Source organism: Grus americana, chromosome 1 (assembly GCF_028858705.1).
Source record: "Grus americana isolate bGruAme1 chromosome 1, bGruAme1.mat, whole genome shotgun sequence".
Classification (NCBI taxonomy): Eukaryota; Metazoa; Chordata; class Aves; order Gruiformes; family Gruidae; genus Grus; species Grus americana.
Window position 1 is genome coordinate 24,677,950 of NC_072852.1, and position 26,935 is coordinate 24,704,884.

Here is a 26,935-nt window from a genome sequence, read left to right on the forward strand (position 1 = left end):
AGTTCACTTCTCTCTAGGGACTGAAAATGAATGATTGTTTTCCTAAAGGCCTCATTTTAGCTATTTTTTGAAGAATACACTTACATATTGTCCATCAGATGTCAATCTTTTTCGTCTGCAACTGATATATATTCTGCCACTTCATGCACTAATGTATATCTTTCTGTGCTGTCTTCTGAACTGTAGAGGCATCAGATCACCTCCTCATTAGCCAGAAAGTTGTATTTCTGGGTACAGAAGCACCTGTTTATGTGAAATCTACTCATCCCTAGGATTTCTGTGTCCACAAATGAGCAGAAAGGGGAAGAGAAGCTGATGCATACTACCTCTCCACTAGGCTTCACCAGACCTACCTAAAACAAAATACAGCTATTTAAGTGTTTTAAAAAACTCTGTTCAAGTCCTACTGCCATAAACTTCAGAGAAAAGACAACAGCTGAAGTACAAAAAGATGCATAAATGGTCTTGATCGCCTCGGGATCTACTCCAGTCTCTTTTTCAGACTGGAGGGCAGCCTCTCCATAGCATATAAGGGGGAGAACCTCGCTCAGGGATTACTTGTAACGCTATCGGCATTAGGAGGGGCAGTCTGATTCAAAACATAGAAGCTCTTTTATTCTTGAATCTCTTTAACAAGGCTCTTGTACCATGCAGCCTCCAAATCAAGTGACATGCTGCAAACTTGCATTCCTTGTCCTTTAATTGGTAAATAACTTTAAATATCAGCAGTGCACGTGCCTGCTTTTACACTGAAGGATGCATTAGGGAAATGTATTGACTTGTTTTCCACTTCCGTGAAAACACTTTCCATGCCATCTATAGATAACAATGAGCAAAGAGTCAGGCAATGCTGCTTAACAAACCCACTTACTTTAAGTGCACTTATCTGTAAATACCTTATTCCTGAAAAAGTATACTGACTACATAGATGTATCATAGTGCTTCAGTTTTTGGAACTGGAAAGCAGATGAGCTACCGTCCTTGGGGACCATTTTGCAAAATTATGTGCACTAGGTGCAACCTGGTCCACTCAGTCAAAAACCAAAAGCATTTTCTAAATGCCTGTCTCTGAGCCCCAGGGATGAGTTGCTTCTGGCAGCAAAGATTAGGTATTCAGAGATGACAGAGAAATTGCCTCCCTCTTTCTTCAACTCACAAGTGGGGAGCTTTGACTCCATCACAGGATGTGCTGGATACCACATGAAAAGCCCATGAAAAGCAGAATCATCTAGAGCCGCAGTTCTCAAACGAGGGCTTAGGTGCCCAAAGAAATATCTGAGTTGCCAGGAGGCCCCATACCTTGTCCACACTATCGTGGCCTTGGAGACCCATTGGGAAAATCTATGCAGAGGTGGCTAACCATTCTGACTGTTTTTTTCCAAGCAAATTCACATGCTCATGCTGACAGAGCCCCCTCCAGAGGGGCCAAGGCCACCAGTCCACGCCCAACAGCAGCAGGGTAGAGCCTGTACCACTGGATGTGACAGGACTGCCTGTCCACTCTCTTAAAAGCTGTGCTTCTTCGAAATCTCTCAGACACAAGCAGCAATCCCAGCACCTTCCTTCATCAGCCTGAGTGTGTTCTCATGCCAGCAACAGGTGCCTGCAAGGAGAATTACCAAACCACGCCACAAAGAGCCTGGCACCCGTCTCACCCTGGGGACACACACACCCACACTATACAGCAGGGAAACAGCCTTCCTCATCCTGCTCCCTCCCTCCCTCCCAAGTGAAGAGCAGAGACCCACAGATGGCTGCCACGAGCTGCACATCTCCTGTGCTTTTGCCTTTTCAAGGCACAGGCTTGCAAGGCTCAGTAAGAGTTGAGCCTTGAAGGGCTGGCTGGCCCCAATCGTCTTAGCTGCCGCACGGCTGTGGTGACATCAGCCTTCTTCCCTTTCCCACTGACCAGCAGAGACCTGCTCAGCAGGCACGCCTAGAAAGGCAAGAGAGGCAGCATCTGCCAGAGCCAGCTGGCGTAGGAGACACAATCACACAGGGAAAGAAATGGCTAAGAAAAGCGGGGGATTGGACACTGTATGCAGCACACAGGCACTGCCATTGCCTGCTGCATGGCTTTGTCCTGGCTCTCAGCCCACTCTTCCCAACCTGCTCCCACTGTTCTCCTTCAGGCCAAAGTTGCTGACATGCTGGGCACTGCCTACAGAGACCATGACCATGAACAACTCCTAGAGAAGTGCTCCATTTCCAGTCCAAGTGCTGACTACTTCAGACCACATCAGAAACAGAGGGCAGAACAGTTTGGGTCATCAGGGGATGGCTTTACGCACCTTTTAGAGGAATCGGGGCATGGGAGTCAGCATAAGGCACCTCTTCACCTCAAACATTCTGCCTGCTCCCTTGCACCTACCTCCCACCTGGCTTATCCACATCCCCAGGGTGATTTATGAGAGTGTTCCTCCATGGAAAGTCCACTTTCCAAAAAACACTTGGCTACTCAGCTTGCAAATGCTCATATGGCATGGATAGCTCTTGGAATGTATCTTCTCGCTCAACTGACCATGCTGACAAAGGCAAAGGAGACAAAGAAGTGCTCTATATTAGGCTGAGAACATCGATATTCACCAGTTCATGCCATGGGTCAGCTCTATTACTCTTGTTTATCCTTTTTGAGATTGCTGTGACAGAACAGCGCTACTAAAACAGGATCTGTTGCCTGCCCAATCTTCACAATCTTCCATGGCAGATGTATCTGCAAAACACTCATGTAACAACCTTTCCAGCATAGTGCTCCCATTCTAGGAGAGAGCAAAAATGCTGCAGGCCATGCCATTAGGCACATCAAAAGTCAGCAGAACTGGGGCTGTTGAAGGGACTGTCTCTGATGGTATACCATAAGCTCATTTTTTCTCACATACCCATACCACTTGGACTGCCTTTCCTCTTCAGCATTCCTTGTTAGCTCAGTTCCAAACTCCTTTTTCTTCTGGGGATCCTGTATGAGATGCCGCAATGAAGACATAGTACCCTCAAGAACTGGGACATGATGTTTTCTTTCAAGGTGACTTTAGCACTGAGAAGACTCTGTGGACTATGTCCATTTTGCCAGGAAACAGTTAAGTGCAGAGAACATGGGAACAATAGAACAGACTGTTCATTTTGGGAAAAAAAACAAACAAAACTGAGTCCAAGACCTTCCCAGACCTTGGAATGACTAAGTCTGAATCTGGCTCTCACACAAGCCAAGCCATGTGAAATGTGCTAGATCCTGCTAGTGCTGCAAACAGCTCCTGAACAAGGGTTAAAGCCAGGACAGAAAAGTATGAGATCACTTGCCTGAGTCACAAGAGAAGATGGCTGTCTTGGCAGGAGGCCAGTCATAGAATCATAGAATGGTTTGGGTTGGAAGGGACCTCAAAGATCACTTAGTTCCACTCCCCCCCCCCCCCCCGATACGGGCAGGGACACCTTCCACGAGAAAAGGTTGCTCAAAGCCCCATCCAACCTGGCCTTGAACACTTCCAGGGATGGGGCATCCACAACTTCTCTGGGCAACCTGTTCCAGTGCCTCACCACTCTCACAGTAAAGAATTTCTTCCTAACATCTAATCTAAATCGACCCTCCTTCAGCTTAAACCCATTACCCCTTGTCCTATCACTACATTCCCTCATAAACAGTCCCTCTCCATCTTTCCTGTAGGCCCCTTTAGATACTGGAAGGCTGCTATAAGGTGTCCCCAGAGCCTTCTCTTCTCCAGGCTGAACAACCCCAACTGTCTCAGCCTGTCCTCATAGCAGAGGTGCTCCAGCCCTCTGATCAGCTTCGTGGCCCTCCTCTGGACTCTCTCCAACAGCTCCATGTCTCTCCTGTACTGGGGCCCCCACAGCTGGATGCAGTACTCCAGGTGGGGTCTCACAAGAGCAGAGTAGAGGGGCAGGATCACCTCCCTCGACCTGCTGGTCACACCTCTTTTGATGCAGCCCAGGACACGGTTGGCTTTCTGGGCTGCAAGCGCACACTGCCAGCTCATGTGGAGCTTTTTGTCCACCAAAACCCCCAAGTCCTTCTCCTCAGGGCTGCTTTCAATCCATTCTCCATCTAGTCTGTAGTTGTGCTTGGGATTGTGCTGACCCACGTGCAGGACCTTGCACTTGGCCTTGTGCCAGTCAAGAAAGGCAGAGACTCGATCTCTCATGGAGACCTTGTGTTTGAGCTGAGGGACCGGTGTGTTACTCCTCACAGATGTCCCATTTCAGTGTCTTCTGCAGTGTAGGAAGAAAGTTGTTCCACCCTGTCCCATGCCCTGGTGGCTTTTAGATGACCAAAGCTTCCGAGAACCTGAAATACTGTTTTCTTTTTGTTTACCAGTGGTCAGTCTCTGCCTCTAGCCTGACGGCATGATGACATGAATCATTTGATTCGGACCATAATGCAACACCATCTCTTGCTAGGGATGAAATTTGATCATATCACATTTGCTGACACATGATGTTGATCTAATTCATTGCCCCACAGATCTTAAAACCATCCTTCCCCATAAGTAAGGAGGATGCAATGACATCTCTCCTCACACTTCCTTGCTTTCAATAGCCTGTCCTGCATCACTCCATGTTGATGACCATTGGCTCTAGACCAAGTTTGCAGGCACTCCCCATAAGAGAGGGTGTCACTGTCTTAGGTGCCAAGCACAAAAGTATAATGGAGAGGTCCCATGGCTCCTGTCAGTGTACCCCAGGATCTCTGAAGGGAAAAGTATAAATGTGTCCTGCTCTTTGAAGGCATTTGAGTAAGACAAATCCTAAGGAAGAATTGCTGCACAGACATACTGTAATGACTGTCTGTCACATGTTGACTCCAAGACATGGACTGGCCTGGAAACCCTGGCGCAGAAAATGAATAGCTGGAAGCCAGCCCTTCACCCATACTCCACGTCCCTTACATGCTTTAAGCCATGACGTTATGGCCTGAGGTAGGCAGAGTTTGTTATGCAGGCCCTTGCAGGATCACAGTGTGCGTGCTACAGGCCAGACTGGGTCACAGCAAGAGGCGGAAGAGCCTTGCTGGAGATGCCAGCTAAGGGTACAGGCTGTTCTGCTTCACAGGCTTTAAAATTTCGGGGTCACTATACACAATTCTTGTATACGTTCCATCAGCCTGCTCGAAAGCCTCGTGACAGCCAGTACGTACACCCTGTCCTAAATCACACGACAGAGGCGTTCAACTTAGTATGCTGCTCAGGTGACTGAAGTACCAGCGTTTTACAAAATAGCTTATTCAGGAACAAATTATGTATGTGTCACTGCTCTCTGCAATAAATGTAGAAAGTTTTATAGTGCAGTTGATAAAAAACTCGACTTTGATTTGGGTTTTTTTTGTATCATTTAACTAAAATTTTATGCTCATGATTGCTTTCTACAATATGCAATGCAAAAGAAAAGAAATATGGGGAAAACTACATCGTTAGCAGGAAAAAAAAATTAATAAATAAGATGTGCTGGAAGTAAAACAGATGTTGGCACCTGGTGGTTCTGTGTAGCCCTGGGTGATAGTTAAGCTGTTCCTATGCTTGGGAGAAGGAAAAAGGGGAAGGGAAACACGTCAGTATCACTGTTGCATGCATGCTATTTTAGGGCTCTTGATGTTGTGGGGTCTGGGGTTACAAGCTGTGTCTAAACTAAAGGTTAGTCCCAAAACTGTCCCCATCCCCCAGCACCGCTCTCTTCCCATAGCCCGGAGGATGTTGTACATGTAGGCCGGATTACCACCCTCACGCATGCCAAGGGATCGGGACCACTGAGCACCCCGTGGCACCTGCCACGTCCCAGCAAAGCCAGAGCACAACAGCAGCCCTTGCTGCTCTTGTCTTGCAGGCAGCTTCGTGGGAGTACCGAGAAGCAGAAAGCAATCACGGTGTGGTCACTCCACGGATCTCCACGCCTCCTCTGCTTCTGAAACACATCTAATGTGGATCCACGCAAGGCACTGCATTATATATTGCTGTCTGAGCAAGGGGACACTCCCTGCACAGAGGGTCCTCGGCAGAGAAAGTTTTGTGACCTCTCCAAATACTGTTGCTGCAATACTGTCTCCAGTGGTCTAGACGTCTGTATCACTTTATGGCCATATGCAATCTCAGAAATAGGATGTCAGAGCTGTCAGTCAGCTACAGTTCATCTTTCCCACAAAGCTATTGAATGTGACAGTAAACACTCATCTTCAGCTAAGCCCATTTTGAAAAATTACTTGAAGGCAAGTTGTTGAAAAACAGACAGGCAGTTTCAAACGGGAACAGTGAGGCCAGTGCCTGTGCTGATTTGCCTTAGGTTCGCATACAAGGTCACTCAGTAGGAGAAAAATAATTAAAAAAAAGCATATGCTGTATAATGGGATTAGTTTAATAACCAAATTTCTCATTCTTGTCTCTTATTCAGAGATTCATTCAGCCAACCTGGAACCTAACCTCCTCCCTCTGCAGGTTGTCTTTAGCTTGCATTGGTACTTTGTGATGTGAATACAACATGTAAGAAGTTAACTTCTCTGGTCATCTCCCAAGGAAATACTACATTGAGCAAAGCAAGGGAAGGATAGGAGCCAGCACCGCTTTTCTCACCAGTGCTGGAAAACTGGCTGGTTCCAATGAGCCTGCAAGGAGATTGCATCCAACCCCACAAACTGCCTGCAGCAAAGGGGCAGGAGAGGTCCAGATTAAGGAGTGATGCAGTGAGATTTGATATGGAGCTCCTACACCAGCAGCATGACCTTGCATGCCATGATAGCAGGTTGGAAGGATGGGGTGCTACTGTCAAAAAGCACATCAGCAGGAAGGATATTGAGCCCACTGGTACAGAAGTGGCTCTTCTCGTGCGTTGTATGCGTAATGACTGCAATGCCAGTGCCTTTCACAATGGCTCTACTACTTCAAAAGTCCATGAGCAACAACAGTGTTCAAAATTCCTCACCTTAGCCATCTAATGCTGGTTTTTCAGCATACAAAATGTCACTAGATGGATTACATGTCAGATTTTGGAAGGTCATGTCCAATATCCCATTTCAGGAACATCCACTATTTACTTATTTCCTGAGCACTCAGCACTTAACACAGTCAAATTATTTTCATGTAACCATAGCAAAATTAGCCCCTCTGGCCAGACTTCTGCAGGCAATACTGCAAACTTTTATGAATAAGTGCTACAACCTGACTATCACGCTTGTAGCAGCATTCCTGTGACACTTGAGGAAGATTTTATCATGTCTGTTCAGCATGTTTTAAGCACCTTATCAGAGCCACTAGCCGAAAAGCATCCTCAGACTTGACAAGAAACATTGCTATTTTTATAGTTCACATACTTAATCGCAAGAACTGCATAAACTACTTACGACCTTTTAAATACTATAGCAATCAGTTAATTTACCACAGCTTTAGACCAGCATCCCAGAACTTCTCCCTCCTAGATCTGCAAGTGTCCTTGAAACACTCTGCCACTAAGCATCTATCTTGCATAAGTTTTAAGTCCATCTACTACTTCTTGACATGAACTTTGCATATTTAATAGAATTTCTAAACTCACAGAATTCCCATCAGAGTGCTTCTAAGTGAAGCACTTGGAAGCAGATATCTGTAAGATGTTAGCAATGCATCAAAATTTAAAAAGTGAATTGCTCCTTTAATCTGTTTCAAAAGAACTAATCCTACTTTAGAGCTCGGCTATATTAGGCTGTATACTCAAAAATGTGGAATGTTCAGGAATGGAAGGAGTAGTCCAGAAGCACTGTGAAAACTATTTCATTCACAATAAAAATGCTTAGGAAATCCATGAATTTTGGGGGTAATAATGTCAAAAAGGATGCACATGCTTTCACCTGCTCTCACTCTGTATTTCCCTCTCTGTTTAAGAGAGAAAAACATCTGCTGCAATTCCAGACTCTTTCCTCTCCCAACAGAGAAGGACAGGATTGTCTAAAATTTATTTTATTTTTGAATTCCCAAAGAATATTCATATGAATCATTTACATTAGTGACTAGAAAAAACAGATAACTACAGGTACATGACTTTGGAAATAACTTCTCACCAATCAGAGTATTTGAAAGGGTTGCGATTAACAGCATTTTGTTCAAATAAGATGGTTTTAGTTATTATTTTTAATTTATTTTTGATAATTAATTATAGGTATTCACAGGGAAAACATTCTGTATGAAAAATTATATGATACATTCAAAAAAACCCCAGTCATATCTGTTTCCACTGTGCAGTTTATTCAGTTTCAAATTAGAAAAAAATTACAAAGTATTTGACAATTCACATGCATAAACTCAAACATTTCAGCCCAAAAAAGTATTGATTTCTTTCAGTCTTGTATTAAGGCGTTCAGGAATTTCACCTAGGCAGACAAGTATCCAGATTTAAAAAAAAAAACAAAACACCCCCCCCCCCCAAAAAAAAAAAACACCCAACAAGATAAAGAGACAAGCTATAATTCAGTTTTACTTCTGTTAACAAACACAATCAAAGTGAGTCCTGGTAGTATGCAGTTGCTTTCTTTATCTTTTCACTTGTGTATAGGTGATAGGAGTCAAAGTGATTGGGAAAGAGTTATCTTCAGCAAAAGTCGTCTTCAACAGTTTCTTGATTTGGAGTGCTGAATAAGCCATTGTAATGTTATGTCTGCCAGAACAGATAAAACAAAATGAAAAACTCAACAGGCTTTTTGCAGGGTGTAAAGGGAAAAGAGACCACCAGCAATTTAATACAAATAAAAACCCCCAAACAAACAAAACCCAGAAACCACAGGTTCTCATTCACACCTAACTAAAAATTCAGTACTTAAAAATCCAGGTAAGGTTTTTTTCTGTTGTTTTTTGTTTGTTTTTAAATTATGTGCATTTTGTATTCTTGAAATATGATGACTGACATAAAGTTCTCTAAGCCACAGATGAAGAACTGTTGGAAAAGCAAAGATTTAAGATGACCATAAAATGAACTGTAAAATCCAGACCAGAATGAAATGCAGTGTGAGAAAAAAGGCAGAAATACACAACCAGAAGGAAAGAGAAGGGCAAACATCTGACAAAGCATTAAGAAGCCATTTAGGTAGGTTGCAGGAGTCCAAGGTCTCCGAAAGACATGCAACGCTGTCAAATTTGATAGCTGAAATTGGTACCCCTCCTGATACAATCTAACACATTGGGCTGAAAACTGCAGCAGTTCACAAACTGATTCATGAACAGATTAGATGTTTTTGCCTCAAGGCAGTAACATCTGTCAGGGAGGTAGGAAGGATGTCAGGGGGCAGCAACAGATCTAGCCCTCAAATTTAAATTTGTTGCCACATCTGTCCTAAGTTCAAGACAGCACTCCATGAATATCCTGGCAGAGCAGCTCAGGCACTGAGACTGCAGACAAAAGCATCCCACGGCCTCTAAAACAAAGCTAATAACTATATACTAATCTTCTAAGTATCTCCGGACACAGAAACTGGCAGCCTTACACCTACACCTCCTGATAAGACCAGTTAGCTAGGCTGCAGTTTGCACTGAAAAATGACTATCATCTCATTCAACTGCATTGACATCAATCAAAAATGCAGAGGAAGAAGACAGCTCCCAGTCTTCTTAACAACCTAGTACTTTCATCACTTTAAAAAGCTAAATATATTCTTAGTATAGTTTTTCATTATAAATGATATTTTCCAGTCCTTTGATCTCCCTAGGTTCTTGCCCGAACTCTTTTCAGTTTCTAAAGGTCTTCTTCAAAATATAGCACGCAGTGCTCCAGTAATGCCCGCACAGTTCCAAACACACGTGATATACGCAGTCTGCTCCCATTCGTTATTTCTTTGGGCAAGTATTCAGGAAACAGGTTAGCCTTTCTAGGCACAATGTTACACTGGAAGATACTTGACTGATACTCAGGATTTGAGTCTTTTTCATCACTACTCCCAGGACTTCTACAAGTGATTTACACGGTTTTGCATTAGTGATTGTTCTTTTCATTATTTTCCCATTTGCAAATTTTAGCATGCTTTTTTTGCATGCTTTTCTCCTCCAGGCCATCCACATAAATGAACCATGATCAAAACCTATTTTCTCCAGGATCCTTTCAGAAATTAAGCTAGTTTTACAAGTTTCTAGTCACAATACCACTTTTAAGATTCCCCACTGCAGCCTTGCCAATCTGATGAGGATCAAGCACTGCATTTCTAAAACCTCAATCATCTTCACTGCCCTTCACCTATGCAGATAATCCTGACTATGTTGTCTTCCTCGGTTCTTATATCCCAAAGTCTAATCTTCCCCACTGTAACAGCACATTCTGTGTATTTCCCTCACTCAGAGATAACCGTTGCACCCCAAGCTGCAGCAAACCTGGCTCTGGTCGCCTTCAAACCAACACACCCAAATCGTGTACACCATTTTCAAGAGAAGCCCTCACTGACTAACACATCCCTGCACACAGCTGAAATGTCTGTCTCTCAGCTCTCTGAAGCCCAGGTGTCGTGGCATAGTCTCACCACCTCCACTACCTGGTCCTCTCTGCCTAGGATGGAAATTTCCCCTGCTGCTGAGAGAAAATGGCTTTCCTCCCACCGTCTCTCATTCACTAAGCCCTACAGAGCTGCCTGGCTCTTCTAATGAGTCTGGCTTCCTCAAGAAGCGACTATAAATATCCACCCAGGCAGTATCCCTCCCATCCAGCACCACTGCTCTTAGCAGCGTGCAGGGAAGAAGGGTGGCAGAGAGGCAGCATGTCCCCAGGCAACCACTGCTGCTGCTGGCTCAGCCTGTGCCTCACCCCTTTCTCCTGCCCTGTGGAGGGAAGGGGAGAACATGACAGAGGAAAGGGATGGGAAAGTGGAAGAAAGGGGGAGACGGAAGAAAGGGCAAAAAGCAAAGGTAGATGGAAGACCACTTCATGGGGCTTTTATAGGTCCTCGCTGCGTTCAGGATACGCTCTCTGCTCTCCAGTAGGACAAAAGCACTAATCCCTCAGTTTGAGGAACACCGCCACACGGCCACATGCACATAAGGCCTCCTTACAAAGTAAAATCATGTATGCGGCAAAACACTTACCAACATTTTTAAGTATCACCTAGTAATTGAAAGACCTTCATATCCAGTTACTATTCTTTCAAAAGTAACACAGTTTTTGTGAAGGATTCAATTACTTTAGGTTTTAAATATGCTTTTTCAAGGCCCTGTCCAATTAATTTCTTAACTTCTCATGGAACTAAACAATTCTACAAGTGACTTAAAACAAACACAATTGCATGCAACATTTGCAACAAAATCTTTCAAAGTAAATTGAGATTTTCAGTTATATATTCAAATCTCATTAACATTTTTAGTATCTGATCCAAAGTACAAAGTATACACTGATGATGCTGTAAGGAAAAGCAGCTTACCAATGTTATCCTTCTCTTTACAGGAAATGGAATAGCAACAGATTTCTCTGTCTTGAATAGCTGAAAGGTTTCTACAGAAACAAAAATAATAAATAGTGTTATAACTCCACAAAAACTGACAACAGAAATTTCCATTAAATTACATGTTTTCTACTTTTTACTCAGTGGGTTCAATTCTATCCTCAGATACCAAATTTTTAAAATATGCTACTGCACACAAAAAACCCCAAATTTCTTAAACTATAAAGATTAGAAGGTTACGAAGTCATTTCACAAAAATTCAAATTTCTCTTTAAGTCAGTGTAATAGTAAATAATAAAACCACAGAAATCCATGAGCTGAAAATAACATTTTGTAGTGGCAACCAAGTAACATTACCATGTCTTTTATTCTTTCCACTTAGAATTCAGAGTTTTTATCTCTAATGACTCTCATAATCAAATAACAATACTCAAATGATCACACCTTCAAACAATGGAAAGAGAAGTCATTTCCAGTTAGTTTTGACTGGGAGAGGTGCCTGAAGAGTGGAGAAAAGCGAATGTCACTCTTCTCTTCAGAAAGAGCAGGAAGGAGGACCCAGGGAACTACATGACAGTCAGCCTCACCTTGATCCCTGGGAAGGTGATGGAGCAGCTAATCCAGGACACCATTTCCAGGCAAGTGATGGACAAGGTGATCAGGAGTAGTCAGCATGGATTCACAAAGGGGAAATCATACTTGACCAACTCAATAACCTTCTACAGTGAAATCTACAGCTTGGTAGATGAGGGGACAGCAGTGGATATTGTGCACCTTGACTTCAGTCAGGCTTCTGACACTGACTCCCATAATATCCTCATGGACAAGCTGAGGATGAGCAGACAGTGAGGTGGACTGAAAACTGAACAGTTGAGCCAAGAAGGTGGCAATTAGTGGCATGAACACTAGTTGGAGACTAGTAACTAGCAGTGTACTCCAGGGATCAATACTGGGTCCAAACCTGTTCAACATCTTTATCAATGATCAGGATGATGGGACAGTGTGTACCCTCAGCATGTTTGCTGATGACACAAACCGGGAGGAGTGGTCACCACTCCTCCAGAGGGTTGTGCTGCCATCCAAAGGGACCTCCACAGGCTGAAGAAATGGCCTGACAGGAACCTCATGAAGTTCAACACAAGGAAGTGCAAAGTGCTGCCCTTGGGGAAGAACAACCCCAGGCACAGGTACATGCCGAGGACTGACTGTCTGGGAAAAGCAGCTTTGCAGAAAAGTATCTGGGGGTCCTGGTGGACACCAAGTTGAACACAATCTAGCAATGTGGCAAAAAGGCAAATGGTATCCTGGGCTCCATGAGGAGGAGTGCTGCCAGCAGGTCAAGGGAGGTGATCCTCCCTCTCTACGCAGCACTGCTAAGGCCATACCTGGAGTGCTGTGTCCAGTTCTGGGCTGCCCAGTACAACAGGGATGCAAAGCTAATGGAGAGAGACCAGTGAAAGACCACTAAAACCATTAAGGGACTGGAGCATCTCACATATTAGGAAAGGCTGACAGAGCTGGGACTGTTTAGCCTAGATAAGAAAAGGCTCAGGGAGGATGTTAACGTGTACAAATATCTGAAGGGAGGCTGTAAAGAAGATGGAGCCCAGTGGCAGGACAAGAAGCAATGGGCACAAACTGAAATGCAGGACTGAAACGCAGGAGGCCCCCTCTGAAAATAAATAAATACTTTTTACCTCTGAGGGTGACCAAGCACTAGCACAGGTTGCCCAGAGAGCTTGCAGAGTCTCCAGCCTTGGAGATATTCAAAAGACATCCGGACACAGCCCAGGGCAAGCAGCTCTAGGTGGCTCTGCTTGAAAAGGTGGGTGGACAAGATGGCCTCCAGAGATTCCTTCCAACCTCAGCCATTCTGCTTACTAAGTCCTAGTTTAGTTGCTTAGTCTTTGTATCATCCTTCTATACTGAAACTTCACTTCACTTCCTACTGATTAAAATTATGTGATTTGAGACATAGAATCCTATTCTGCAAAATTAGTGCTATACTGGCCATTTTTACGGAATTGTGTATTTCCTTTACAATTACCCTTACAATACATCAATTTAAGTTAATTTCAGTAATCCATAAGTATATGCTTTGGATACGTGCCAAAAATATCTGAATTGCTTAAATTTACAGAGAGCAGTTTGAAATGGTTCTGTTCTAATGCCATTTGAGCATTAAACTGCCACTACAATGTACTCTGAAAAGTGTAAGTAAGTGAGCCTATTACTATCTATAGCAGTCATATCGTCAGTGATGGGAAAACAGGATTATCTGAAACAACTTTATAAAACCGAAATAATAATCAACAGAGGTTCAAATCTACTGCAGTCAGTTAACAGCCTAGATTGCTATTTCAACTGCCAGCAGAGCTCAAAGTGGAGTATCTGAGAATGTAAAATGGAATCTGTTATAGCTGGTTATTGCCATAGACTACCAACGATTTTCTCTTACATATCAAATTTCACGGTGTCTCAGCTATTTACACAGGCCAGCTACTTACAATTTCTCAATTAACTGCTTTTCATCCAGTGCACCTGGGAGGTCTCTTTTATTTCCAAGGACTAACACCTGAAAGAAATCATTCATATTCATGTTAAATCTAGGAGCAACATAAGTTTATTTTAGTCTTTAACCATTTGTTAGCATTATTTTGGATCTTGCAGCTAAGTATTTAGAACGCAATAAAAAATAGCGGACATATTCAAAATGACCAATGACTGTGGAAATCCCACTCCTGGTCAGGGTCAGATGCTGGATGCACATCTTCTGAAAACTGGATCCAATTATTTCTGGGTGTATCAGTATCAGAAGTCTCCTCTGGAAGTGAATCTCTCCATTCTGGATGGAACATTATGGGATGGTGTCAGATTGCATGCAAGGAAACCTGGAAGAAAGCATGCACCAAGTGCACTCAAGCCACCAACAGACATTCAATTCAGAGGACCAGACTAATGTTAATCAAAAGTAGCAACAGAGGCTGGGTCCTCAAGATCCAGACATGATCATCTCTACAGTTTTGTTCCCCTGCTTCTTAACGTTGACATACTAAACAGACAGGCAACCAAACCACGTATCACCCAAGCAACCAGATAAATGGCTGATTCCTCTCCCTCCAATTTGAGCATCCATGGTAGAAATCACAAAGGCAGCCATTAGGAATTAAGTCTGAGAAATGCAGAAAATTTTCTGAGCTTAAGAGCTCCTATGCAATACTTAAGGCTTCAAGTATAAATTAAGGTCAGATAAATGGGTTGAGCACATTCTAAGATAGAGTAAGCAATGGAAGGTATTTCTAATTATGATTCCATTATTGTTTTCCAGATGCGTTACAGTTCTGAGTCGAGACTGTCCCATTATTTCCCATGAATCTGGAACACATTAAAACTCATTACTTGCAGTCTCAGATTAATAAAGCTACCTTAAAATCTATAATGCCAAAGCCTGAGTACAATAAATTGAAGTAAGTTCAATACTAGTTACTACCTATGAAATAAAAGTAAGTAAAAAATACATTACTGCACCTTGGAAATGACCGTGCTGGTCAGGCTGGGCAATTGGAGTGTGATATTATAGCATATAAAAGGAAAGGAACTTAATTAAATACTTTTGAAGATATGAGAGACCTATCATTTCAGGAAGGAAAAGTGAGAAGTAAAAGAGGACATGAAGATAGTACAAAGGACAGACAATGTCACTTGTCATGAAAAGCATGACTATGGATTTCTGTAGGATTTGTTTGATATATACTTAGCATACAAAAACACAACAATAATAGCAAACCTTATAAAAAGATGAAGAGCCACTTGAAAAAATCTCCTTTGAGAATGGATGTGTGAGAACTTTATTCTCACCATGATTTCACGTTAGCTGTCTGTCTACTCATCCTCAGATGACTTCGATCACTTGCTCTGGGCAAGTGTCCAAGTATTTGCTTACAAAAAAGGGGCCAAGCAAGAGCCAGCAAGTTGTGAGTAATTTCTTCCTGATTTGTATGCACCACTGTTTTCTTTCTTATGATCACAGGTATGAACCCTTGGTTGGTGATGTCAGCATCAAAGATCAGTGCTAACCTGATGGACTCCTAATAGGTCTGAATTGGCAGATTACATTTAATTAAACAACATTAGTCTGCACCTCCATAATTCCTCAGAATTTCAGCAGAATATACTATACTTGGCACTTCCTACTGGAGAACAGATGCATATTTGCATTTTTTCCACACAGTTTAGTTTGAAAAACGAAAAAGTCAAGAAAAAGGAAAAGTCAAGACACATAAAAAGTCAAACTTCTCCACAATCTGTGGAAGCAGAGGACACTATTTGATGTTAGTGCCTGCCACCTTCAGAAAGACAAATCTCACATGCCTTAAGATAATGCCAGAAACATATCTGGGTCACTGGTTCAAACCCAGCCAACAAGGGGACTGGCTGGAAGTAATTACTGTCTGATAATGCCACATGTGAAAATGAATTTTTTCCAAATCTATTCTGACCTTTAGACAAGAAAACGTACAAACACACTGCAGTGCTGATAAGATGCTGAGTCCTCTGAAAAAATGTCACAATAATTTTTGTAAGAGCACACACTGTATTAAGGCTGCATCATATTTAAGCTAGTATTTTCAAGAGTCCAGAAGAATCAATTCATGAGGATTTAGGCTACACTGTCTACATTCAGGTAAGAATAATAATCAAAATACTTACTGGAATTCCATGCAATTGTGGCTTATCTATCAAACTGTGTAGCTCATTCTTTGAAGCTTCTACTTTTTCTAAGTCTGCTGCATCCACCATGTAACTGCAATGGGAATATAGTTATTTATGGTATTGTCCATTACTTGCAGAAAGTTGCAATAAAACATCTGAAATGTGACAAATGTGTTTGCATTGACAACAGCATTAGAACAGTCCTGAGTCATATAAGCCCTGCATTTATTAACACAGGAAAACAGAGAATTAAATATGGGCTGTGGGGGAAAAAATGGCCTGGAGCATGCAATTACTTATATATCTGGGTTGGTGGATGTGTAAAACACACTACTTTCATCATGCCGGTCTTCTTATGTGATGGAGGTGGACAGGAAGAAAAGCATATCTATTAAAATAATATATATTTTAAAATACATTGTGTATGGGCATACACAAGAAAACTTACACAACTGCATTGACTCCTCTGCAATAACGCTCCCACATGCTTCGAAACCTTGGCTGCCCTCCAATGTCCCATACCTGGAAAAGTTAAGAACACCCCAACGTTTTTGAACTGCACAGTACTAACAGTACAGAGAAGAACTCTTACATGCAGCACGCAGGTTGTATTGACAATGCCTAAATGTAGGCAGGTTTTTAAGTGACCTTCCTCAAGAGACTGGTCTTCTCAGCCCCTTCCAGTCAATGGAGGGGGACAGGCACATTCACAGGGTAAGTCAGTCCTGTGACATTAACAGCTCCAAATGTCCATTTGGAGAATGCTACCCTTTCCCACTCACTACAACAACAGTCTTTCTCAGATACCAAAGTGAATTCTTGCAAATACACAGTCTAAAACCCAGAAAGAACAGCATCATTATATGAAAAAAGTTGCATTTTTATGGGGCCAGGGAGACCTAAGTTAAGAATGCATCAGGCCTTCAGCAAGATAAAGATGGATATTAAGTAAATAGTTAGTCGGAGAGCAGATTGAGTCCACGTAAAGGATGATGTACTCTAGGGAGCTACAATACCTCCACAGCTCTCCCATTTGTTCATCAAATATGCTTTAAAAGACACATGGATTAACTGATGAGAACCAGAAAGGAAACAGTAGTGTAGGGTAGGCCTGAAGTGATTAATCAGTGAATCTTAAGGAAAGGAAGCTCAAATTCTGCTTGGGATTTTATAAAGCTCCAATCCTGCAAATACTTATGCATGCTATTAATGTCCAGCAATCCCACTGAATTTCTTATCATTAAAAGGCTAGCACATTATTTTTCTCTACAGGAGTTACTTATTCTGCTTTGCTTGCAAAAAATCAGTATTTTTGGTGGATGACAATAATCTTGTTTCAGAACTGTTTCCAAGATCAAAATACCAGGGAAAGGATCTAAATCTTGCAGGCAAGGGCTGCGTGATGATGTAGCTGTTGCAGCTACATCCAAACACAGTTGTGTTACAAGTGGCACACCTATCACAATAGTGATGAACACTGAAAAATAAAACGAATGGACTTGTTCCTATGTCAAGGACAAAGACAAGTAGTTATTTCTTATTTTAATCAGATTTAGCTATCAAAACAATATGTACTGTATACCAGATCTAGGAGGCATATCCATTACAGCACAAACTAAATTTGGAAGTAACACACACAGAAGCAAAACTTTCTTAAGAGTTGTTTTCATATTTATACTTTATAAATCCAAACATATTAAACCTGTTGTGGCAACAAAGACTTGCACAAAAGAGTGAGACTTAATAGGCCCTTGGGATAAGGCCTTTTTCAACTAATGTGTACTATCATTCTATGATTGATATAATACTGTTCCTTCTGGCATAAAATTAGTATATCACCTAAATATAGATTGCCTTTGATCCCCTTTATAAGATCAAGAATTTTACATATAAAAGAGAGTTGAGTGAACTTCTGACCATGAACTGTGTATCAATTATTATCTGCACTGACATTTGAAGTGCTGTTTCAAAAGTCTTAATAAAATAAACCTTTTATTTTAAAAGCTTGAAAGAGATGAGTACACAGTTCAGTATTATAGTTAGATGACAAACCTCACACCAACACTAATTATTCCAGTAACTCATCAGGACCTTGAAACTATCAGTAACCATCTGGTGCACATCTGTGTGTCTGGAAAAAGAAACTAAATTATTTTCTTGGTAGATCAGAGAAGAAAGAAGGGGAAAGAAGACAAGGAAGGCCAGCAGTATGATTAGATTTTTAGAGACTGGCAGTAATTATTCCTGGTAGCCACAAAAATCTACAAGATGATGTACCCAGGACTAATCACAAAATAAATAATACAAGATAAAGAAATACTGGTTTTGTCCTCATTTGATGATATACTGTATCTACACTATATTAAATTGCACTGCAGAACAAGTATTGTTCTCATTAGGAGAAAAAGCCACCTTGAAACAATTGAAAGATAAGTCATTTCCACTCAGTATCCCTATAAGGCTTACAGCTATTCATTAAAGTACAACATGAATGACACAAGATAGACTAGGTGTTTTTAATAATGCTTGGGAACCCAGTTTATGTCAATATTTTAAGTTATAATTATCTGAAATAGGGAAAGAAAATAAATGCATGAAATAAATGAGAAAATCCTCACCTCTTTGCCTATGAAATTAAAATGGTGCTAGCAGTAACTTTCTAATACTCTTTATTATATTGAACAGCCAATGACAGAGCTAACTACTTTATTCAAAACACAAATCTCTGCTCCAAACCATTTCCACTCTACATGACTGAACAGACAGAACTGTGAGAGTACAAGAGGCACCCAGGAAGGAAAGGGGAGAGGTCTTAGCATTAAAGAAGTTTTCTTGTATGAGCCTTGCATGTTTTGTACATCAGCTATTTTTGTATCCCAGTATTTAATACACAGGTAAAAAGTATATTCTGGGTGTGAACTGGGAGAGGCAGGAGACTACACCTTAACAGCAGAATATACAGCTAGTTATAAAAAGTTTATTTTGTCTGGGTGTTTTTAAAAAGAGATTGAATTTCAAATTGTTCCCATGGCTTTCACTGGTCCCTCAGGAATAACATTTTAATAATATTTATCATGCTTGCAGGTCTACAATCTCATAAAATAATGCAATGTTTTAATTTGTAAACTAGATTAATCACCATACTTTGGAATCATCATTTACCATAATGCTTATACTTACCTGTTAAATCAAATTCTTCTAAAATAGGAATCTCTCTGGATATGTCTCTTGTTCAATTTCTTCATGTGGATCTAAGGCTCCTTCTTAAGACCACAGCTACCAGCTATGTTTAAGGAGCAAATCCTTTTCTTTTGCACAGAGGTCTATTATGACAATTGAGCAAAAATGCAGCTGGGGAACAGGTTCAGAGGTTTTCGAAAGCCTTCTGTTACAGTAAGGCTCATTAACACTCTAGTTGTGTTTCTTTTAATTAGCTTATATTGTGGGGAGGCTTGACAGTTAATGAGAAAGTTTCAGGAAAAGTATTTTCTAGATGTCAGCTTTACATGGCTTTTTCTCAGACATGCTGGGTAGGATATTTCTTGTGGACAGAGATGTATACAATGACACATTGGTATCTCGGTGTCAATGCATGGGTTCAGTACCTACGATCTCACCATAGTCAGTGAAGCCTAGAGAGCTATTCAGTTGACCAGATGTGATGTCTTCTTTAGGATGACAGAATTATGCTCTAGGCTTGACAGTAGTGACTAGAGCTCCTCTGACTATTATTAAAGGAGCTTAACCCTCATTGCAGACATATAGGTGTTTACATTCAGGCATCTTAATTTGCAAGCTGAATCCAACACTACAAATACTTGAACTCAGAAATATATCTTTCTGCTTGGAAGTATTCATAAAATATCAGCCATAAAACCTGACCTGAACAAACAGGTGAGGAAATTCTAAACACAGAAGAGTATTTGGGCAGAATAAAGGAACACTAGCAACATCCAACACCACGTTGTACACAGACAAGTCCACGTATACTGAGATGTGACTAATGAGCAAATGCATACACAGCAAGCAGTCATAGCATTCATAGCCCACTCAATGTGTAATGACAGGGAGTAACTGGAAAGCATGGGATTCATTTCCCTCAACTTCAGCCACCTAAAATGTAGGCATCTAATCCAAGTGACTAAAATTTCTCTGTGGCTACTGAAGAGCTCAGAGGACACCCACAGCAGGAAACGACTGTATCTGTCTTTCGCGCCTTGCCTACCATGTGAACCATTCTTGCAAAGCACCCACTGCTCTCCACCGAGTTTAGACAACTGGCTCAGGCTGCCTTCCTCCCTGGCACCTGGCTAAGCTCAGGGGAGAGAAATCCTAAATAGTCATCAATTCTAGACTGGAATCTTCAATTAGTAATGTTCACGTTATCTGTCTAATAAATGGGAAGAATAAAAAGAGCTAAATCAAATAACCTTAAAATTTTAAATCAATTGCCCTGTGGATAGAGCCTTACTTGTAGGACCAGCCATGTAACCTATTACAGAAGTTAGAATACCTTACTAGCTTAGAATACTTACTACCTATTATTCTATATTGTGGAAATGTCTTTACAGTTGCTCTTAAAGCTGAAAAAAATATGGCATGTGGCTACATTTTCTGCAGGCAATACTTCCCAGAGCACTGGCAATACTTCCCAGAACACTATGTTCTTTGAAATCAGTCTTGGTTCTTTAAAGAACCCTGTTGTCACTCCTCACTGGTGATAAAGTCCAACTTTTAAACTTTTTTTTGCAACTAGGTATTTTATTTTAGTCACATCAGACAGAAAAAAACCTGCTATATGCACACTTCACAGTTTATAATTATTTAATTTAATCATAGCACTTTCACTGAAGGACTGGAAATGGACTTCGACTTGCAACACAAAATGGCTGAATATCTTAAACTCCTGAAAACAAGCACAGAGGCATTTTAATGGGAGGAAGTATTTCTCAATGATCAGGGTATATTTGCCATTTTATCAGAGACACAAGGTACAATGTTGGAGGGATCAACAGGTGGATTTTAAACAGGACACAAAAGCAAAGTCTCTGCTCAGAAACCATTTTCTGAATCTCGTGCTACTTACCTCCACATTGTGTTCTGAGGCAGCAGAGCACCAGAGAACCCAGCTTTAGAGGTAAGACTGTAATCCCCTTAATCAAGATGTAACAAACCTCTAAATAGAAGGAGCCAATCCAGACTAGCCTCAATATTGTGTCCTCCCCAAAGCAGAAAGCCCTGATTCTGCATGACTATGTGCAATCCTTTATAACTTCTTTTCACATGATCATGAATCAGTCTCTAGACATCAAAATCCAAGAGATTCTGGTGAAAGCAGCCATACAGAAGTTATATGTTGTAGGCAGAACTTGCATTTGCAAGACTGAGGGTAAGGAGACCAGAGGCAAAGACACTGCTAGCTCAAAACAGCCAATCAATAACTACTGTAGTGATTATTAATTCTGCTTGTCCTTGAAGAACATGAAAGCAAAAATGAGTATTTGCTCAATAGCAGAGAAAAGCCAGGAGGATGTGCATCAGTGTGTATGCTGGGAAAAGGTAATCTAATATTGGTAGATTAGACAAGAAAAGGACATCCTCCCATGACAGATTTAACCCCACAGAGCAACTCCCTGGCACTCTCCTCATGTGTCCCCCTCTCAAGTCTGAGCAATCCTGACAGATTCCCAGCATTTATCAAGGAGGCAAAGCTGCTGGGGACAGAGCTAAACAGGTGTCCCAACAGGATGGTGAAATAGAACATACGTTTATGTAAACTACAGATAACTTCAAGCTGGGAGTGGATAAAAAGAAAAGATCAGAATCCTAAAGTATCTGGACCAACTAGAGGCATGGTCTGAAATAAGGCAGCTGATATTTAACACAGACAAGTTCAAAATGCTACATTTGGATGGAGGGAATCAAATGCACTATGACAAAATGTATAATAACCAGGTAGAGGTGTAGAACAAAAAGCTTGAACCATTCACAAATTAAATATGTGTTTCAACAGTGTTGCAGATCTTAAATCAGCATGCACTAGCAGAAGCATCTTATATACGATTTCAGAAATATGCACTGCCCTGTCCTTAGTGTCAGGGAGGTTCTGGTTTTCAGCATCAGTCTATAGAACAGATGCAGACAAATTTGAAAAAGTTTAGATGAGAAAAGAAAGGGTGAGATGAGATTTTGAAAATATGACCTATAAAGAGAAGAGGGGGGAGGAAAACCATAATGTTTCCCAGAAATGGCTGCCAGATATAGAAGAGAAGAAAAAAGCAGCTCAATTTGTGGTGATGGCAACTAACATCAGATATTAGCGAAAAAGCTTTCTAACACTCAGAGTGAAAGAACATTACATAAAACAAGGGATACTGTAGAAACTTCTTCATGTAAGAACAAATTTTAAGAAACAATTGACTAAGATATTTGAGTAAATATCTGATTCACCTCAGAGCACAAGTTTGGTTTATGGAATTCCTTGAAATCAACTCTTGGTCCTCATTTTTAGGAGTCCTAACAGTTACTCTGAATGAGTGGTGAGACATTCAACACTGCCTGTTCTGACTCAGGACACTGGCTTCTGGCCCCACGTGTTTGTCCCGACCACTGTAGAGGTTCCTACCTAACACATGGTCCTGTCTCACACTCTGCAGCACACAACTCCCAGCACAGATTCAGTCTCCAAAGCTTCTCTGCCCACACTATCAGATGGGAGAGTGCTTTCATACTCTTCCTTCTTAGCTGATCATTGAGTAATTCTGAGTATGCTCCATACTTATTCTCTGAACCACTCTCTAACTTTCATTTAACTAGAACCAGTGAGGCTAGCGGGGATCTTTGGAGATTGTATATTCCAGCTCACCCTGGTCAAAGCAGGGTGACCTAGAGCTGACTGCTCCAAGGATGGAGACTCGAGAATCTGCCTGGTCAACCTGTTCCAATGTTCAGTCACCCTCACAGTAAAAACCCTTCTTCTTATGGTTTAAATGGTATTTCTCATATTTCAGTTTGTTTCCATTGCCACTTGTCCTGTCACTGGGCACCACTGAAAAAAGTTTAGCTACATCTTCTGGCTACATTGATGAGATCTCCCTGAGCCTTCTCTTCTCTAAGCTAAACAGTCTCAGATATCACAGCACCTCCTCATATGAGATGCTCCAGTCTCTTTATCATCTTCATGGTCCTTCACTGGAGTCTCTCCAGTAGCTCCACATCCCTTTTGAACTGGGGAGCCCAGAACTGGACACAGTACTCCAGGTACAGTCTTATAGTGCTGAGTAAAAGGGATCTCCTCCCTTGACCTGCTGTCAAAACTCTTCCAAATGGAGCCCAGGATGCCATTGGTGTCTTTGCTGCAAAGGTACACTGCTCGCCAATGGTCAACTTGGTGGCCACCAGGACCCTCTGGTCCCTTTCTGCAAAGCTGCTTTCCAGCCAGTCAGCCCATAGTGGTACCTAGGGTTGATCCTTCTCAGATGCAGGACTTTGTACTTTCTTTTCTTTAACTTCATATGGGTCCTGTCAGCCTGTTTCTCCAGCCTGTCAAGGTCCCTCTGGATGGCAGCATGACCTTCTGCTATATCAGCCCTCCTCCCAGTTTTGTATTGTCAGCAAACTTGTTGAGGGTGCACCCTTGTCCCAGCATCCAGGTCACTAATGAAGACACAAAACAATCCCTGGGGTATATCACTAGTAACTGGACTTCCGGCTGTGGATCACAGCCCTTTTGAATCCAGCAGTACAGATTTTCCTTACACACAACTATCATAAATCACTGGAACACCCCACAAAAATTCTTCTTTATAGAAATAACTACTTTGACTTGAAACAGGCCAGATACAGCACGGCCTTTGCGGAGTGACCCAAGCCGTACAGAATAGCCAGTACTTGCTGAAACACTGCTGGAGCTACACAGGCAGTGCACACTGACGCTTGTATTACTGCATGCACATGAGATGGATGACATGACACATAAGACGTTTTTTAATTGCTGCTGAATAGCAGGATGAAGCATTACAAAGCAGGAGGTTTCTGTTTCTATGAGGATGTTTGGAGAATTGGAAACTCTACTATCCAGAGGAGGGAGGAGTCCTGCAACGAAGGAAGCTAGAAGAGAAACGCACAGACCCGGGATACTCCTCCTCCTCCCTCTCTGCCACATCAGAGGAAACAGCCAGAAGCTTCCCTTCGACCTCCAGCAGACCGACCGGGACCGGCCCGGGCTGCAGCTCCCGTGGAAGGACGCTGGCCTCTAGTGGTGACAGCTGGAGGGACCGCACTCCAACCTCTGCACCTCCAGTCCCTTGAGCAGCTGCTCCCTGCTCCCTCCGGACTGCAATACCCAGGGCGGGTGGCAGGAACCAGCTGCCGGTGCTATTTTAAGAAAATGAAGCGCAAAAGCAAGGAAAATGAAGCTGCTGCATTGGCTGTCTGTATGCATGTCTTGTGTTGCTCTATTTCTGTTTTATACCTAAGGTCACCACTGCAAGAATCAAAGGTTGATTAGTTGGAGCTTCACAATCATTTAAAATAACAGTTCACAATGCATGTCTTCTGATAAAAGAAATTTTTTAGCTACTGTCTAGTTTATTGAGCAGTAAATCTCACCAAAGCAAAAAGACTACTAATACTGAGCTGATCCAAAAATAGAGAAATTCCATCAAAATCAAATCACTCGGCAAACAACAAAACTTGCTTGGAATTAAAACCTCAAGTTAATTCAGTCATAGATTTTTTTCAAAAAAAAAAAAAGACATCAGTTTTGTTATGAACTTCATCAAAATAGTTTTAACAGGTTCCTAAGTTGTAGTACATTAGGTATTTTGATGCTGGAAATCATCCTGTAATTTAATACTGCAACCACAACCTCAAAATCCATAAAGCTTCCTGCTTAGATTTCAAATACTGCCTGGTAAAATCTTTCCTCTTTGCCTCCTCTTTTTTTTTTTTAAATAACAGGTGACAGGTTTTATTAAATACATTGTCAAGCCAAATTTTGACAATTCATGGTTAAAGCTGACAGCTCAGCTTCAATTAAAGAGCACATGAAATTGGCATCTTCCTACAAAATGTTTCGGCTTGCATAAATCAGTGTTGTTCTTTCAGTGTGGTTCAGATAAATACTCATACAGGCATGCCGGTGACAATACGTTTACACATTAGGATTAGAGACGAAATATGAGAATAAATCTACTGGCTTCTGGAAATGACCGCCAAAATTGGAAGAAAGGAAAGAAGACCATGGGCTCCTTAGTTCTTGTTGCCTTCTGGAACTGTATGGAATCTAGAGACAGAACTGTAGTAAAGAAATCAAACAGTGATGCTACACTAGCATAGTACTTCCTTCTCAGTGGTCTACCCCAAAATATGGCAAAAACAGATAAAGGATTAGTATCACCTACTTGTTGTTGTAGCAACTTACTTTGCCTAAGGTGACCAGTCTTATACTTCTGGACAGCCATTTTTTCACTTGATGACTTTTTGATCTAGATGGTTTCTCAGTCTCACTCTTACACTAAGTTTAATTGATTCTGTTTTGCAGTGTCCCCTGAGACCTTTGAAGAAGGTCAGACGCAAGACCTATCTGCTTACCATGAAGATCATTCCTGCCATGTTTGAAGGATTTCACAGGTTTAGCAAAATAACACTTCATCCAGGAATTTTAATAATACCTGACAGTTGGATATCATAATATTTCTATGAGAAAGGTAATCTGCTTTGTTGGGATAAAAAGGTTAAAGAAAATTTCACTCTGAATCCTTGTTGACTAGGCTGCAAATAGCTCATCAAAGAATTCTAGCAAGAGGCATCCCCCTCACCATTCTTCACTCATCCACTTATCAACAAATGATGTCATTCTTGTCACAGTAAAATAATTCTGGAAACTTTATCTAGCAACTAGGCTGTAAGATTTTAAGCGCTTACCTAGATACAGGACTACTGACGTACAAGTACTTCATCTTGATAGGCTTTTAAGGAAATAAGCACCTACACATAACAGCCATATTCCCCTACACCTCTTACTTTCACTGTATGCTGTTGCAGCAGAGAGACCATGAGAACTGGTCAAGATAAATTATTTTCCTGTGCAGACTGGCTTCCAAACCAAGTATCGTTTTTGAAACTAAAAAACATATTAATAATGTTAGCATTATCCCCTTATTCTTAACAACTCTATTACAACAACTCTATAAAACATGACTTTTGAGATTAAAGTGCAAAACAAGGCACAGTTCCACAGAAACTCGCACACCTCCTCCTGGCATGAACTCCACCTTGCAATACTATTTGTGCAGACAACTCCAGTACAAACTTATTAGTCATTTCCTTCACTTACTTGAACTATCCTGGCTCAAAAAATACTTTATTTTGAAGACTCTGTCTACTTGTAAATGACTTTTGTTTGTCTAGTTGAATGAACCATCAACAGCTTTCTCATTTTCTTCCACATCTGACAATTCTGTAGCAGCATCGGTACAGCACTCCAACTATCTTCATGCTTTCTCTATACAAACTCTAAATCATGGCCTTATTGTTTCTATGCAAATGACAGAAAACAAGGGAACTGAAAAGAAATTCCTATTCCTGTGGATTATTTACAAACTGTGGTTGAATGTGGTAACTTTTTTATTGACTATAAATAAGATGACTTGCGGCACCTATGGACTTCTTTGATCAGCGGTAAAACAAGGCAGATGCGATGAAAAGTGTATGAAACTGACATGTAGGAATCATTGAAATAGAATGCTCTCCTGGATGAATTAGGAAGCATTGCTAAAGTTCAAGTGGAAGGTACTGTTTCAGTACAACTGTACTCTTCTGAAAGAGAAGGAAAGG

General features: G+C 41.4%; 1 protein-coding gene across 1 annotated transcript in view; it reads right to left on the reverse strand.

Moving 5' to 3' along the window:
• Positions 1 to 8,195: 8,195 nt before the first annotated feature.
• The window catches only part of LOC129201405 (ADP-ribosylation factor-like protein 8B), a 29,171-nt gene continuing 10,431 nt past the window's right edge, over positions 8,196 to 26,935 (reverse strand). The window contains exons 3-7 of the mRNA XM_054812629.1: positions 16,545 to 16,618; positions 16,094 to 16,187; positions 13,891 to 13,958; positions 11,363 to 11,433; positions 8,196 to 8,625 (exon numbers count right to left, since the gene is read on the reverse strand). Coding sequence (XP_054668604.1) covers positions 8,576 to 8,625; positions 11,363 to 11,433; positions 13,891 to 13,958; positions 16,094 to 16,187; positions 16,545 to 16,618 — 357 coding nt within the window. The 3' untranslated portion in view covers positions 8,196 to 8,575. The remainder of the gene's footprint in view (positions 8,626 to 11,362; positions 11,434 to 13,890; positions 13,959 to 16,093; positions 16,188 to 16,544; positions 16,619 to 26,935) is intronic.